The sequence below is a fragment of the Chaetodon auriga genome, chromosome 6 (genome assembly GCF_051107435.1).
Source record: "Chaetodon auriga isolate fChaAug3 chromosome 6, fChaAug3.hap1, whole genome shotgun sequence".
Taxonomy (NCBI): domain Eukaryota; kingdom Metazoa; phylum Chordata; class Actinopteri; order Chaetodontiformes; family Chaetodontidae; genus Chaetodon; species Chaetodon auriga.
The window spans coordinates 3,834,982-3,851,710 of record NC_135079.1 but is presented as its reverse complement, the minus strand read 5'-3'; the positions used below and the strand labels follow the sequence as shown (position 1 = coordinate 3,851,710).

General features: G+C 43.4%; 2 protein-coding genes across 3 annotated transcripts in view; both read left to right on the top strand.

The window, feature by feature from the left end:
* lrriq1 (leucine-rich repeats and IQ motif containing 1) overlaps window positions 1–4,465 on the top strand; it is a 35,290-nt gene extending 30,825 nt beyond the window's left edge. For both annotated transcript variants that reach the window (XM_076734023.1, XM_076734022.1), the window contains exon 26: window positions 450–4,465. In XM_076734023.1, coding sequence (XP_076590138.1) covers window positions 450–580 — 131 coding nt within the window. In that variant the 3' untranslated portion in view covers window positions 581–4,465. The remainder of the gene's footprint in view (window positions 1–449) is intronic.
* A 3,218-nt stretch (window positions 4,466–7,683) lies between these two features.
* On the top strand, window positions 7,684–12,106 carry alx1 (ALX homeobox 1). Its single transcript, XM_076733685.1, has 3 exons — window positions 7,684–8,032; window positions 8,421–8,549; window positions 10,713–12,106. Exons 1-3 carry the CDS (start codon window positions 7,697–7,699, stop codon window positions 11,052–11,054), a joined length of 807 nt encoding a protein of 268 aa, XP_076589800.1. The 5' UTR covers window positions 7,684–7,696; the 3' UTR covers window positions 11,055–12,106.
* The last annotated feature ends 4,623 nt before the right edge of the window (window positions 12,107–16,729 follow it).

Here is a 16,729-nt window from a genome sequence, read left to right as displayed (position 1 = left end):
TTTAATGCTGAATTCATTCAAAGTCAAAAGTTGCACATCTCTTGTTGTGCGCTGTGATGGTGTTCGCTGTTGAATTCAACAGAAAAACTTCAACATTTAGTTTCCCAACACGAAATAAAGTTCTTCAGCATTGAAATTTCCAATTTCCATGTTTCATTGACCATAAATGTGTCCTGGTGGATTTCATGTATTTCATGGAAGGTAGAAGTAGTTCTTCCTCTAGAAACCTGCTTTATGATTTTGAGTATTGAGAGCAGACCTGGTCAGCAAAAATCAAGTGAATGAATTGACACGTGACTATAAAATGGAAGAACAACACAGGAATGCTGAACATCAAATACATTATTTACACAGCACAAATGAATTAGCACTTCAAATCCATGAAGGATTGATTGGGTCGGTTTACGGACAGTATGAACTATTGACACACTTTCCTTCCATGTCTCCAGGAGAAGAGCTTCCATCTCCGAAGCCGGCCACGTCCGCTCCGTCAAAAAAGGAGCGCATCTCCTTCCGGGACAACCCCGTCCAGTTGAGCGGCGGCTGGGGAGGGGGCAAGAAGAGGAGCAAGTACAAGTAAAACACAAACTCTTCCACAGGAGCAGAGGAGGGATCAGGAGACACATGCAAACAGACAAACTCGTCTCCCCTTTTGTGCTGTCCGTTCACAGCGCCCAGAGCAGCGTGACGGTGAAGACACAGCTCTGATTCATATTCATACAAACAACTCAACATTGCAAAATATATGTGCATCGACTTAAGAGCAGCATATATTCATGCTTCCTTTGGATGCAGCGTCGGGCTAACAACAACATGTGTTCTGGTATTAACATTTTTTTTTTGCAAAAAACACAAATACAGTGAGATTTAAACCAGTAGATTTCAGTCTCACCAAGCTACCTCATCCTTCCATGAGAAAAGACTTTTTTTTTTATTTCTGATGGTGTTTTATCTTCTGCGCTGAATCCCCCTGCAGCTGTTCTGCTTAAACTGAGCTGAAAACTCGAGCTCCCTCTCCTGAAAATTAATTAAGACCAATAGGACCTGGACCAGCCCAAATATCTTCAGGCGCTTCCATTATGTTGATTCTGCTCAAGTGTCACTGCCTGAATGTGATCGCAGCCAATCGCAGCGAATGGCATGCTTCATACCAAACAATGGCAGGAAGTAAGAACTTTGACCTTTGATACCTGCGCTTTCACGTTTTATGGTTGCTGAACGGTTGTTTCTGTGCTGATCTGCTCTCTCGATAAACAGTACAGTGATTATAGTTTGTAGTCGTTGGAAGAGACGTGCTTTTTCCGCTTCTGCTGCGGTGTCTTAAGAGCAAAGTTTAATAAAGCTCAAGTGCACTTCTCCCATTCTGTGGCTATATTTAGCGCCTTCTCGCCAACAGCGGGCTTGAAATTACTGCCTTTATGAGCCGAGCACAAACATTGGTGTTAGAATTAGAACGATGTTTTCTTTATTTTCAGTCGTGGATCGTAACGGCCTTGTCTGTGTATTTGAATTTGGAGAGCTAAGGCGTCCGTCCGCAAACACTGCCGTACCGGAGGCTGTGAACCTCTCGCGGGCTTGGAGGGTTCCTCGCTGGTCCGCCGCCTGGAAATGATAACTTAATGAATGTCAAAACAAATAGTCGGAGCTGCAGAGTGGCTCCCTGGCAGGAAATGCACGTCTGTCTATTTACTTCCCTTCTATCTTTCACTCGCACATGTCTGGAGGCTGTGTTTTGACTGTACTCGAGCTGGTGGGGATTTTTGTCTTGGAGAGCGGCGTATGCCAGAGATGCGGTGGTCCTGCCCACTTGGGGGTTGTTGTGAAACCCAAGAGCGCTCTTCAGCCTCAGGCTCTCTGGGGGACGTCGGGGGGGTGTTTCTCTGTCGTTATACAGCCGTGATGCTGGAACGTTCTGATTTTTATTATATACAACTTGAACAGACAGGTGACACGAAAGCAGTGTGCAGGCATGTCTTGTCACCAGCGTTGTTTTATTCTCTTCAACTACGGCCTCTGAAACGATATTACAGCGTCCACCACTCGTCATTAGATTTGTTTACTTTGGGGTTATGGGTAAATTATATGTAACCTAAGAAATCCAAAGTCCACGGCCCGGTGGAACAAGTGCTCCACCACACATTTAGATAAGATGAAGAATGTCCCTGTCAGCCCGGAGCGCCCTGCCAGCCTGACCTCACGTCAGCAAATGTTGTCAGATGGAGTCTGGCAGAGAGAGGTTTTGTGTCCCAATCCAAGTTCTCTTTGTTCAGATGCATGAATGGACCGTTACAGTGTGCCTGCGAATTTAAGCTACAAATTACTGTACATTTTTGCAGACCATTTTGGAATGCACGCGGTGTACTTTCAGATTTTTTCATAAACAATTCCAGGCAGCCATTGGCTTCCTTTCATTTCCGGATGTTTGAAAATGAACAGGCAGACTCGTGAAACCTGCTTGAGTTCTGAAATTAACCACAATGAACATCAAGCCTGTGTTCGTTTTTGTCTTCTGTCTGTGTTATATAATCATTAAACAGTAATGCACTTTATGAGACTCAAAAAGAAGAAAAAAGAATCTGACAAAACTCAACGCAGGCCGAATGTTTCAGCTGTGCCGATTGATTTTTATATCATATGTTAATTAACGGAAGACGGTCGCCTGGAAAGATAATAGAAGTTCTAAAATACAAGTGTGGTCGCAAAATGATGAGCTGTGATGTGAAGATTAAAAAAAAAGACCAATGAGTACTGAGACAAACTGTGACAGCTGCTCCACAACCACGAGCCTGGAGACACCAAAGCTGGGACGCTGTGAAAAACATAATGAAAACAGAATTCAGTCGTTTGCATTTCCTGACAGCAGATTTCTGAAGTCTTCCTGAGCTCATGTGTTCATCTCCTTCATCCAATCATGTGTTCACAAAGTGGTGAACCTCGCTCCATCCTCTGTGATCGACCGAGCCTTTCCAGGATGCCCCTTTCATACCCAATCATGATCCTCTCACCTGTTTCCAATCAGCCTGTTTACCTGTGGAATGATCCAAACAGGTGTTTTTGGAGCGTTCCACATCTTTCCCAGTCTGTGAAACGTGTTCATCAGACTCACAATAAGCAGATATTTACATGAATCAGTGAAGCTGATGAGCTCACATGTTAAATATATCATCTTTGTGCTGCTTTCAGGTGACTTTATGTCAAAAGGATTCGCAAGTTATCACATTCTGTTATTTTTCTGTTTTCCACAGCGTCCCAACTTTTTTAGGATCGGGGTTGTGAAAGACGAGGTGAACGTCCATAAATCCTAAAGAAGACAAATGAAGTGATTAGACCTGCAGGAAATCCTATTTAAATACAGTTAAAAATAATGTTAAAACGCACAAACACTTATAGAAAAATGACAAAACGGTGGTTATTTCTTTGTTCTGCCTCATGGCACGATTAGCCAGCCCCTTTCACCAAAGTAAAGAAATGGGTATAAACTGAGGGCTGTGCAAGCTCTCCTGGAACCATGAACCCGACTTAGAAAGAAATTAGGAATAAAGTGACACAAGCAGGAACTAATCTGCACTGAACTGCAGTAAAAGTCAAAGCTAATTTATTCTGAGTGACAACGGCTGGTTTATAATATTAGATGTAAGCAGGTCAGAGTCAGTCTTCTCATGATTTGAGGGCAGGACTGATGTCACGGGTTGAAAACCTTGAGAAAATGACCCCGGGACGTTCAGACAAATTGAAAGATTATTAGGACATTTGTAAACTGAGATTAAGGCAGAGCAGAATCACTTAACGTGTCAGACGTGACAGAGCTCGTCTCCGAGGATTTTATGGAAGTAAGAGTGTACGAAGAGTTTCTCGACACACACTTTTACAACAAAAAGAGTTTACATTATGAAACGCATCGTGAAATGCAGCTTCATACACACACAAGTCTTTTTGATACGTCCTTTTTTCTGATAGTCCACACTCTCAGATGTGTTTTTATAAACGTCCAATAATGTGATATAATTACATTATACCTGTGTTGCAGTGAGAGCTGAGATCACAGGGAGGAAACCCTGAAAAACAATTATCAGTGTATTTATTTGAGCCTGTTGTATCTGCAGCTAAAGCAGCTGCAGGTTTGTGTAGTTGTTGTGTAAATGGTAAACAGATTTTTTTATTGTTTTGCTACAAGAGACATTAAATATTCTAAATGCTTAATGCATAAAGTACCAACAGCCTTGTACAGTCAGAGGCATCGTCTTGATAAATGTTACTTTGACTAATCTTATATTTGAAATGATTAAATATTAAAATGAAGAAATATCATTGCTAAAGAGGCTTCCAGCTGTTTTCTGTCTGTGTTTCGGTTCAAGCTCACTCTGTTGTGTATTTTAAAACACAAAGCATCAAGAAATCGTTAACATTTTAATGTCAGTGTTCATTTAAAATGCGATAATGTGTGTGCTCTCCTCGCTGTCTTGATTATTGCTGTTTGTGCTGAAGGTTTTAATTCTGCAAAGCTCTTCTAACTGCGGTCACATGTGAAACAATCTTATTATTTTATTCTTATTAAAATTGACATTAGCCTTGTGTCACAGCATCTGGATTCAGTCCGGCCGGCCTCGCTGGTGGGTTAGTTCTGCTTTCAGTCATAGGTGACTTGTATAACATGTCGACTTGAACCCAGATGACTTGGTCATGTGACTGAGCGAGCGCTGAAGTTTGCCAGCGCTCAGGAATGCCTGACTCCTGGAAAAAAAACAAAAGACAAACAAACAAAATGGAAACAAACTTTTAAAGCACGAATGAGCTGCTTTCACTTCTTGATATTCGGCTTCATGAGCCAAATGCTCTGCAGGCTCAAATGACATTCACAGGCTCCCCAAAATGTGTGCTTTTGGGGAAAATAAACTCGGGTTGTTTTTGTGTTTCGTGGCTAGCCAAAGTCTGAAGACATTTCAATAGATTGAATTAGACCCAAGGGTGGCTTCAGGCACCGTGATGTCATGCCTCTGCCTTCTGAAGTGGCACGTTTTGGCCTGTCAGGCCCTGGTTCGGCCGTGCTGGACTGTGATCAGTCACACTGACACTGACATGAATGATAATTAGTTCAGTTCAATCAGATTTTGACCATGATGAGTACTACATAATGTTGGCGGTGTGTGTTTTTATTGAAAGTGAAGGTCTTTCCAGGTGGCTCACGTGACACGTTGGCCGCAGCACTTGAGGAATCAGTCCGATCGGCCTGAAGGTGACCGAGCCCTCCCAGCTCCACCAACCCACGCAGCATCTATTGTGGCAGGAATTTCCAGCTGAAGACCCACCAAACCACAGTGAACTTTTCACATTTTCTCCTCAGCGTGAGCCAGTGTGCGAGGTCATCTTAGAAGCCCAATAAGACACCCCCCTGCTACTTAAGAGCACCTCTATTTATTTTTATTTTTTCTCCTGTGGCACCGGGAAGCTCCAGGTAACTGCCACTGACCCCCGAGCGAACCAAAGCTGCAGGCATGGTGTGCATGGCAGGTGGTGCGGCTCTGGGTGGAGATGTGGAGGTGGGAGATGGGCTTTGGTTAGTGGTAACATAATTCCTCCAATAAGAAGAAATAGAAGAGCGGCGCTTCCTGTCCTTTCTGCAAACCTCCCTGTTGAGCGTCTGCTCCTGACGCTGCTGGCTTCAATGAAACTCAACTTTCCTGCATGAGGAGGATGTTTGCTCTTTAATCCTAAGGAGAAAGGGTCAGCGCTTCATTTGCAGGACGTTTGAGTGTCAAATATTAATGCTAATTTTATGGCATTCAAACTATATTTTCACAAAGGATTAATTGTCAAAGTTCAGAGAAACACTTGCTGCTCACTGAGCAAAGCGCTTCTTCAGTTTCACAGCAGGCTGAAGCTTCTGTGCTTCTGTCCTAATTTTGCCATCATTTTATTTAATGTTTATTAACAATTTTTTTTTTTTTTTGTTTGCAAACATCTGACCCAAAACGCGACTTTCATTGAGAATATAACTGCAGTTTGTGGACAGACACGAAACTATCGAACATCGTTGAATGAGTGAAAATAAAAAACTTTTTCATCAAGTTCTTCGATCCAACGCGGGGAGAAATTCATAGTTTAGCACTTTGAGAACATTCATACAAAATAAATCTCAGTGCGAAGACTCTGAAAATTGTTTATTTTTTTCTCAGAATGTCAGAATTTAAAAATCTTTAATTCGCATAATTTTTGTTGTGCGTCTTAAATCTGAAGCGTGCGCGTCAAGAACCATTAAACTGGGATTTAGGACGAAACCATTTCTTATAAAAAGATTTAATTTCGAGCCTTATTTTTTAGAGTATGTGCCATTAGAAACACACATTTTCTCAAAGCAACTTTACTGAACTTACAAAAACAAGAAATTTTCCGTCCTAATTTTCATTATTAAATCTTTAAATGTGTTTGATTTTCAATAAAATGAGTAAATGTTAAATTAGTGTTTTAACGGCTTTACAAATTTGGCAGAGGCTAATTATTTAAAATAGAAGGCGAATCATTTTTCCTGATATTAAGCTCATAGATTAATAATGATAAAAAATATAAACTTATTTCCCATAAATGAGCCTAAATTTTCGAGCGTTTTGCGGCTCGCTGTGGACACCGGCACCAGATTAAACTTCCTGAAAACGAAATGAGTTAACAGCAGAGATCAGAGACCTGAGTATCCAAAGACTCGGATTAAATCCCATTTTCAGTCACAGCTCGTCGCTGCAGATGAATTATTGCCTCATTGTGGATGTCTAAACATGCTGTAAATTAAAGTCACTTTTGATTGTTTCCTCGCGGAGTCCTTGTGGGTCAGAATCACTTCAAACTGCTGTTTGGTTTGGATTCAGGTCGTGGGAGGAGTTGCGTGCTGTTTCATATTCAGAGGGGAGGGGGGCTCTGTGAGGATCTCATTCTCGTTGGGGCTATAAAGACGTTGTGCCTTCAAGACAGAGCAAATTAACTCCATCGGCGAATTATTGCGTTCAAGTCATTTCTCCGCTCGTCGGTGCGCCTCGACGATTAGTGTCTGTTTTATGGTGACGTTTGATTAGAGCGAGCGGGTTTCGGTTGAGATGATGGAGTACATGGAGGATAAGTTTGCGTTGAAAAGCCAAGCGATGAAGGCCAGCGAATACTACATGGACCAAGTCATGGAGAGCCTGGACAGCACGCAGTACTTCACCAAGTCCTCCCCGAAATGCGTGCAGGCCTTCGGGCTCCAGAGCGGCGAACACCGCTCCTCTCCCTGCGGAGACCAAAACGGTGCGTAAAACTTGGTTCAGTCTCAACTTTAACTTTTTGCGCATCAGCGCGGCAATTTTAGAGGAGCTGCTGCGCGTCTGTGGTGAGTTACAGAGAGAGCGGAGGGAAATTTAATATCCAGCCGTTTGTTTTAGTTTATTTTATTTCTGATCATTTTTGGCGCTCAGTCTTATTAGGTGTAGTATTTTTTTTTCCATTTTATTTATTTTTATTTTATTTTATTTTATGTTTTATGTTATGTTCCCATTTTTTAAAATGTAAAATTTGTAAATTTTTTAAACACAGACAGATTGTTTTAGTATGAAACACGTAAAGGAGTGACCTGCAATTTTGATATTTTTAGTAAAAATCGTATTGTCCAGATTTATTTCTGTGCTTTCAGTTCACGTTACAGTGGAATGCAGTGACAAGTGTAAAAAGAAATATGCTTATTAATTTATCACTTGTCCTTCTAGCCAATTACGGTGTGCCAAAACCAGAGGAGGACACTCTGCACTCGGACCTCGGCAGGTCGTTGGACAGTTGTTGCACTCTGCGGGCGTCTCCGGTGACGACGGGACAGGAGAAAGCGGATTTGGACGACATGGGAGACAAGTGCGACAGTAACGTGTCCAGCAGCAAGAAGAGGAGACACCGGACGACCTTCACCAGCGCGCAGCTGGAGGAGCTGGAGAAAGTCTTCCAGAAAACACACTATCCAGATGTTTATGTGAGGGAACAGCTGGCCATGAGGACGGAATTAACAGAGGCCAGAGTGCAGGTAGCCAGAAGTTTATCACCACACTCTCATTTTGTTAACTTTCACTATGAAGAAGAGAAACCATAAAGCAGAGACAGAAAGGCCTGAAGGCGATAGATGCGCACGGAGCTGTGCTTAACAATATAAACTCGTCTATAAAGCTCACATAGACACACCACAGAAATGTGTTTAGTAATTAAAACCAGTGACTTGATTGAACACACTTTTTTATTTTCGTGCACGAGGATTTATTTTAACGTCAGGCTGCTTTAGCTCTTATTTCACGGATTGTTTCTGGTTGGGCGTCTTTTTTACGCAAAAGCCGTGTGATATTTTGAGGAAACCTCATATTATTTGAATTAATATTAGTGTTGTCTCATTTTAATTAATTCATTTTTTTCCGTTTTAGGTTTGGTTTCAGAACAGAAGAGCAAAATGGAGGAAAAGGGAGCGCTACGGGCAGATCCAACAGGCCAAAACTCACTTTGCAGCCACCTACGATTTATCAGTGCTACCGAGGACCGACAGCTACACACAGGCGAGTTGTGTCCAGCGTTTTTTAACACTTACACTTTTTATTGTTGATGTCAAATGAGCCTGTGATGGGACTTTTAATCTGTTTGTCAGAAACATGGAGTACGTACAGGACGCGCTGATGCGTAATGCTCACAGCGGCATGTGATCTTCCTTCCTCTTTTCTAAAATACTCAATTTACGCAAGTCACAGCAAATTATGCTTTTATCTGCATAAATCAGAGCCTGTCACTGCTGCTCTATGAATCATTTATTATGAAACCCATCCAGATAAGAGGCTGGACGCTGATTAGAGCCTCTGTGAGGTGTCATGGCTGAATTAATGGCCGTATATCAGATTTCGTGTTAGCTGACCATTCATCTTGCTGTTTGGACAAAGGTCAGGTACAAGATGAGGTGAGAGGAGACGCACAGTGTCAGTGCTCTCTATCAGCAACTCAGATTAGGCCTCCGAGTGTTGTGGAGCCTTGTTTTTCGGATGGAAATATGCAGGCAGCAGCTCCTCAGAGGGGCCCGTGTTGACATTATAAGATCACAGAAAGCAGCTTATATGTGTTGAATTCAAAGAGGTGGAATTGTAAAGAAGAAGCTGGAGTCACGGCTCTGCTATGTCTTGGCCCAAGACCAGGTCAGAAATCTGTTGGACTGTCTCGTGTTTTCTTCACACATGTTTCTGATAGATACTCCTGGATACCGGCCATGCCCTTTCTTACAGCTACTCTGGATTACTGTCATCAAATGGACCGTCCTACGTGTAATTGTGCTGGCAGTGGGTGGGGTCTTTCTCCCTAAACGCACTGGACATGGATTGCATTCTTGTGGCTTTTAAAGAGTTTGGTTTTCTCTTGTTGGCCATGAGGTTTTGGACGATGCAGTTGCTCTTTGGGCACAGAGTGAGGTTCTGCTTATCGATGGCACATGCTGACAGGAACACGCTGATTCTCAAGCTGCGACCGTGTTTTTTCGTGCTGCAGAAGAAGTTTGTCTAACCGTCAAAGTGGACTGTTAATCTTTCTCAAACCGCTGTTGGTTTGTGGTATTTGATGAAAATGTCTGAACTGTCCTGCTGAGCAATAGCCAACTGGTTCAGAGTATTTCATTTTCTTTTTGTTTGTTGATGTAAAATTGATGGAACTATTTCAGTGCATTTGTTTTTATTATTTTATTTGACTTAGGATTCATGGTGAGGGAAAAAGGCTTTAGTGGCACTTTTCACTGACTCCATTTTGACCAAATACACTTAAGGAGCACATGGATTTGAATGCTGCTAACATGCTACTCACTGACACTGGCTTGTCTTCTCATTTGATTGAAATCTCGGCCAGTGAGGCCTCAGCGTGAATGAAGTCATTCGAATGTTACCAAGCTTTCTGCATTTCGCTTAAAAGACGAACGTGCTGTTGTGTGGACGGAGCTCCTGCCTTAAAAATCAGTCATGTGATGTTTGCCGAATGCTAATCAGATGGCTTCTATCTCCTCTGTGTGTCCTCTTTGGTCTCTGTGTCCCGTCTGCTCTCTGATCATCTCATAAGTGCCCACAGAGGCCGCCTGACATTTGTTATGACGAGCTTTAAAACGACATTAACCCACAACACGAGATGCATTCAGACCCTTAAACTGTCACTTAATCTGCCTCAAAAACCTCTTTTCTTCCCGACTTCTCATTGAATCCAGCCGTGCTAAAAATTATTTTTTTGTCCAAATTCTCAAATATTTGTCTCTGAGATTTCTGCCTCCACCCCAAAACAGTGGAGGTGAATGAAATTCGTAATGGACAGACAGATACCTCGAAACCTGGCAAATAAAACCAAAACTTACTGCGTGCCCAGACAAAATTTAGTGAGAAAACAACATGAATAATATGGGTGAAACAACCATTTCTTTTAGCTCTGTGGCTGTAGCAGCATTTCTGTATTGAGTTTGCTCCTAAATTTCTACATTTTATTTTCATGCAGGACTTAAAGATTCCCACATCTTTACTGTGTGACAGAATAATATCAGTGCAGTGATTCAGGGTCATCATGTGAAGTGTTTAAAGTTCACATGTAAACTTTGATTGTGCATCCATGTATGTTCACAGAAAGCTGAATTCGTAGTTAATTTTGGAGCGTGTGCTCCGGTGGATCCTCATGAAATTAAAGCATCTGAAACCTCTTCCACCCAACAGATTCCTAACAACCTGTGGCCGAGCCCTCCTCCCGGTGGCCCTGTGGTCTCCTCCTGCATGCTGCCCCGAGGCTCGCCTCCCTGCGTCACTTCCTACTCTCACTCCCCTCGTTCGGCCGCCGGTGCCGCCGACCACGGCTACGTGGGCTTCCCCAATCAGCAGAACCAGTTCGGCCACGTCTCCCTCAACAACTTCTTCAGCGCAGACTCCCTCCTCACGCCGGCCGCCAACGGTCACCACTCCTTCGAGACCAAGCCCGAGTTCGAGAGGCGCTCGTCCAGCATCGCCGTGCTGCGCATGAAGGCCAAGGAGCACACGGCCAACATCTCGTGGGCCATGTGATCAGGGCTGCATGTCTGGAGAGCCTGGATGATGTATGGAAACATTTTGAATTTTACAATTCCCCATTTTTCAGTGCGGGAACTGCCCAAAGAGTCTGAAATAGTGTTCAAAACAAGTTCGCAGATCGAACAACGGTTTTAGTCATCGACAGACTAGATGAAAGTCAATCTTACTGCCCTCGATTTAGACCTGCATCATATGTGACTGTGAACCAAACGTTATCTCCAGAGTCAGGAAAAGAGGGTCTGGATAAAGAGCGTAAATGGAAAATGTGTCAGGATCTGTGACTCTCTGCATATTCTAAAAGCTACGCGTTCATAAACTCGAGCTCCTAACAAACAATTTAAGCCGCCGTAATGTTGCTGACAGACAGTCAGCTGATTCTGGTCTGAGGCAGACCTGCAGTCGGATGCATCGGTACTCTCACTAGAATACTGAAGACCATCAAGTGGTCAAGATGGTCTCGACCTTCGTGTATCTGAACTAAAGCAACACACTGATATCATGCAGGCTTTCAGGGTGATGCTGGGTGTGTTGTTTTGCTCTCCGGTCAGACCAGACGGCTGATGAACCCTCGTGATCTGTGGATGAGAGAGAGCTGCGGCGTGAATAAGCTTTCTCTGTTGTTGTTTTCGAACGGGGGTCAGGAAGCCCTCAGTGTTTACTCTTTACTGACACAGAAAGAAGTGTGAAAGGGAGGCGAAGCAAGGCCAACTCCAGGCTCCAGCGGGATTCGATCCCGGCGTGGAAACACGTGGATCCAGAGCGAGGGGTCCCAAACCACTACAGCATTTCTCAGCACTGTGAATTAGCTTCTTTACGTGCGCCCTTCGTCTTCCTCCCTCGGTCCGGCTCAGGACTGAAGATGAGCGGCGTGGAGACAAACTGGACGTCCTGACGTGTCTGTGTGCTTTGCAGCAAAGCTCTATAATCTCTGTCGTCCGCCTCTGTTTTGTATCACAGGTACACGATGCGGGCAGAGGAGGCAGGTTTTTAAACTGTGTTGTAAATTTATCTGGTGGAAGCAAAATAAATGAATGTCACTTGATTCTAGCATGACTGCATTTTTCAGTTCTTAAAGGACAAGTCTGGTCAAACTCTGTGTTTCTGATTGTCAGCAAACCTCGTGAAAAGCACCATGATTTGATCCCACTCACACTTCGATCGCACACACACACACACACACACACACACACCCTGAAACTGGTCCAAAACCCCTAAAACATTCAGTTTACAATGATAGAAAACAGAGAAAAACAGCAAATCTTCACATTTTTGAAGCTAAAACCAACATTTTCCGTGGAAAAGATGACGTGAATGATTCTCAAAAGTGTTCATTTATCTTCTGTTTTTAACTGATTAATTAACTATGGAACCATTTCCAACCTTCACGGCTGCACTTCAGAGGATCAGTGTGGTGCGCTGAGGCTCGCTGATGTGTTTTTAATGCTTGTTGAAGGATAATTCATTATTCGACCCGGCCTTTCATGGTTTGATTGACTATGAGAAAAATATCCAGTATAACAAACCCTGTAAACTCCTTCCCAAATCAGGCCTCACCTTTGTAGTCTGGAAACATGTCAGCTCATTAAACACACGTAATCTCTTCATTCTTCAATAGAAGCCATTTCCACGAGGCCCCAGCGCGACATGTTCCTCCTAAAACATGCAGAACTTGATCTTCAATCTATCATACTGTCATGTAATTGGGAGCATGTCTTCTTCTTCTTTCTCCTCTGTTTCCTTACTGACATCATCCCTTTGTTTTGCGCTGAGGTCACGGCCGGCGGTGGATAGCATCTGAGGGAAACCCCGTCTATAGGAACGGTAGGCTTGATTCAATTAGGCCTCTTAACGTGTGTCAGATGCTTCGCTCTGGAGACATGTTTGTTTCCTTGGGGTACTTCCTGGTTACTGCCATTCAAGAGTACATTATCTGCACGCATCGCAACACCGAGGCTTTGATCCCGAAGTGGCCGCGGAGACGCTGTTGGATGTGTTGAGTGACGTGTTTCAGGTGATGATAAACGTGTCTGAATGAGGAAAGCTGCACTTGATGGTCATGCTTCGAGTCTCACTCTTTGCTTTTAGCACATATCTTCCACCGAACATCGACTATTTTCCACATTGTCAGTGGCTCGATGTGGATGACACTTAAATAACGAGATGTTCAGCAGTGACTGACAATCGGAGGAACTCAAACAACGGCCGGGTTCAACATGCAGGAGTAGGTTTGCTCAGGGCTGTGCTTTGTGTCGTTTTCTGACCAAACATCATCATCCTTCTGTTTCCAGCATGTCGCTGCTGTTCCTTGAGTCGTCTTAGTACCTTTGTTTCTCAGCTGTGATAACAAACAGATCAACTGACCGAAGGGGACTTCAGGCTGAAACTTGTTCTCCAGCTTTATACTAGTTGTAATTTTGTGTTGATGCTTCAACAGTCAAGCACCAGTCTGTTTACAGTCCACGGCGAAGCTATGGTTGTTGCTCTGCATACATTAACTGCACTATGTGACTTGCGCTCTTGGCTCCACAGGCAGCACAAAATGCCAGAGAGCACTTTCAATGGAGGGACTTTGTGTCGTAGTTTTCTGCAGACTTACAATAAACCTTAAAGCCCTCTAACCAGCCACTGCAACTAGGTCAGTGTATGACCCCCCAGCACCTTCACTCAGGCACTTCTGTGACCTTTTTTGTCCTTTTTTTTTGTAGGTATGAGGACATAAAAGACGTGATAGTGCGGAAAGTGAATTTAGAGATTTTGTAAATGACTGCGGATTCATTAGAAAGGAGAGAACAAGTTGTTTCTGTTTTGACCAGATTTCCTGTTTTTTGCTGCTTTCGTCCCCCCCCCCCCAGGTTCACCTCCTGCAGTGACTCCTCTGCCTCTGATGAACGTGCCTGTAACTTACACTCCACTATGCTCCTTTACATGTCATCTTTTTTCCACCCCTCCTCGCCTCCTCTCCCCTCCCTGTTATCTTCATTCCTCTGCACGGCGGCGATCCTCACGTCCTGACTCGGCGACCGGAGACCGATGGCTGTGCAACCACACATGTGTACAAACACATGTGTGTGTTTGTGTGTATGATACACAGAGAGAGTTTAAGGGGGAGAAAGCTCCTGCAGACCAGATCCATCAACAGCTCCAATGGGTTTGACCCTCCCAGGTTAACCGCAGCCATTAATATAAGAGCTTCCCTCCCCTGCCTCCCTACTTCCCGCACTACCTCACATGGGGGAGGACGGGCCTGGATGTGTGTGTGTGCACACACACGCTGTTGACATGAAGAAATAGAGGCAGATCAAACGTTGTGCCGGCAGGCGGCTGAAAAATGGAGCTGGCGGTCACGTATGTTCCACAGCAGAGATCTACACTTGCTGTCTGCCCACTGTTGTTATTCTAATCACTCAGCGCTGATGTTCTTCTTCTTCTTCTCCTCTGGAACGGATGGACCAGCTCACCGTCTTCTTTTTTCTACGAGAGCGGTCATTTCTCATAAGCCTGGCTGAGGGTAATAATCTCAGAGCTTCTTTAGAGGTCATTTAATATCAGGGCTTCTTGTCAGACTGTGGCAAAGGCAAACTTGACGAATTAAGGAGGAACATATGCTATTCCAAACACAAATATGCTTAGTGGAGGCTTATGTGTTCAGCGTTTTATTAATTTACAGTCGATAAAACAAATCAAAGTCACAAATGAGGACGTGGTCTCGTCTCCCGTCATAGAGCATAAAGCATCGAACTTCATGTTTTTCCTCATTTAAAACACATCACGTTCATATGGAAGCTCTGCTTTCAGTTACAGGTTATAGCACTGTTGGTTTCTTTCTTTATGCATTTGAACTATTGAAGACTGTTACTCGTGTCATCCGGACACCAAGAAGCAAACAGCTCAGCCTTTCGTGTCTTGTGATAGTTTAAAGGAGCTTAACTGCAGTAAAACCACTGAACTTTACCTGAACGTGCAGCTTGTTCATGACGCCTTCAGTTCTGTTGTGCAGTGATGTGACTCTGCAGAGCAGCAGAAGGGAAAAGCTCCTCGTGTCTTATTCTCTGCTCTGGAATCCAGCGGTGAAACATTTGCTGACCCACGCTGACAGATCCACATGGTTTGCCCTTTACCGCCCTCTAGTGGTTGGCAGTGGTGCAGGTAGTTTAAAGACTCGATGCATCCGGCTTTAATGAAATCAGTGTGTGAAGGTCCTGCTCATAAAACCACCTTAATTTAATGGTTAATGAGAGATAAAATCCCCAGGCTTCAGAACATGTAAACAAATATAACACATATAAACAAACTGATGACTTTTGACCAGATAAAATCTTCAGTGGACGGTGTTTTACGACACACACACAAAATAAAACAAAACCATGCACACTGGGCTCGTATCTTAATTTTTAATCTGTTTTTGCTTTTTTTTTTTTTTTATATTAGTTCTTGTTTTGTTGCCATGAGCTGCACATTTTGTGAAAAAACAGCACGTGCTTCGACTGACTGTAGTCACCAAATCCATCACTAGAAATCCCGTTTTGGCTTTTAAATAAAACAGAACTGCACTCGTTAGCAGATTGACTGCAAAGCCTTTGAATAAAAATCACCTGGTTTCACATTTATTCACCTGCCTGCACACTGCTGTGCAGCAGTCATACTTCTCTCACATTTATGAGATCCTCTATCATTCTGAAACATCTCTCATAGTTAGCGTTGTGAGCAAACCTGGATGAGTGATTTTCTGAAATACTCTCACTTTCCTTTATAATTCATGTGTTTAAAATATGTCCCCAAGATATTCACATCGCCCTTTATTTACAGAAAATCCAATGTATTACATATGAATATTTCTCCTTTCTTTTAGGAATTTTCCTTTACTTTAGAATTAAATAGTTTGTATTTATTATGTGATTCAAAATTAATTATCACATCATGTTATTTGATAAAGAATGACGGCATCGGGGATATTAAGCCCCAGTAAAAAGATAAGTGTTAATATATCATTGTAATTGACGTAATGCAAAAAGATTTATAATGCCGCTGAAAGGATTATTCTGTTTTATTATGACATGAAACACGAGACATCAGATCATCAGACAAGTTGTGAACAAGCTAACGTGTTTATCCAAACCAGCCGAACATGGAAAAACTCCGCCTGCGGCCTCTAAAGGGCTTTGCATTGTTTGTAAGGTGAACGCACAAAAGTTGGATTTCCTGATGTGGGTTTGAAAGTTAAACTCTAGTTTGTACAGGAAGTCAGCCGAAGAACTGTTCCAAGCTTTGAAACCACCGTCAGCTGGCAGCGGGTCATCTGTCCTGACGCTGCAGCCTCGCACTCTTTCAGGTTCCTCCTTTCTTTCACGTCCTGTTGTTCTGACGTTGTTGTCAAAGCCCCTCAAAATCTACAAGTGCCTAATATCTCTGAGGAATCGGGGTGTGCAGCCAAAAAATGCCTTTCAGGAGGTCCCTTATTCTCAGCGCAGGGAGGAAGTGGTCCAGAGCAGGCCCGAGGTGGCTTACAAGAGGCTATTAGAGGCCTGCGGCAGGATGCCTCACAAATCCAATTAGGAAGAGCTGGGACTGGATGTGGACTCTCTGCTGCTGCCTGTCAGTCAGAGCACGAGAGAGCAGGTGTCCAGTTACCAGAGTGGAGAGTGTGTGTGTGTGTGTGTGTGTGTGTGTGA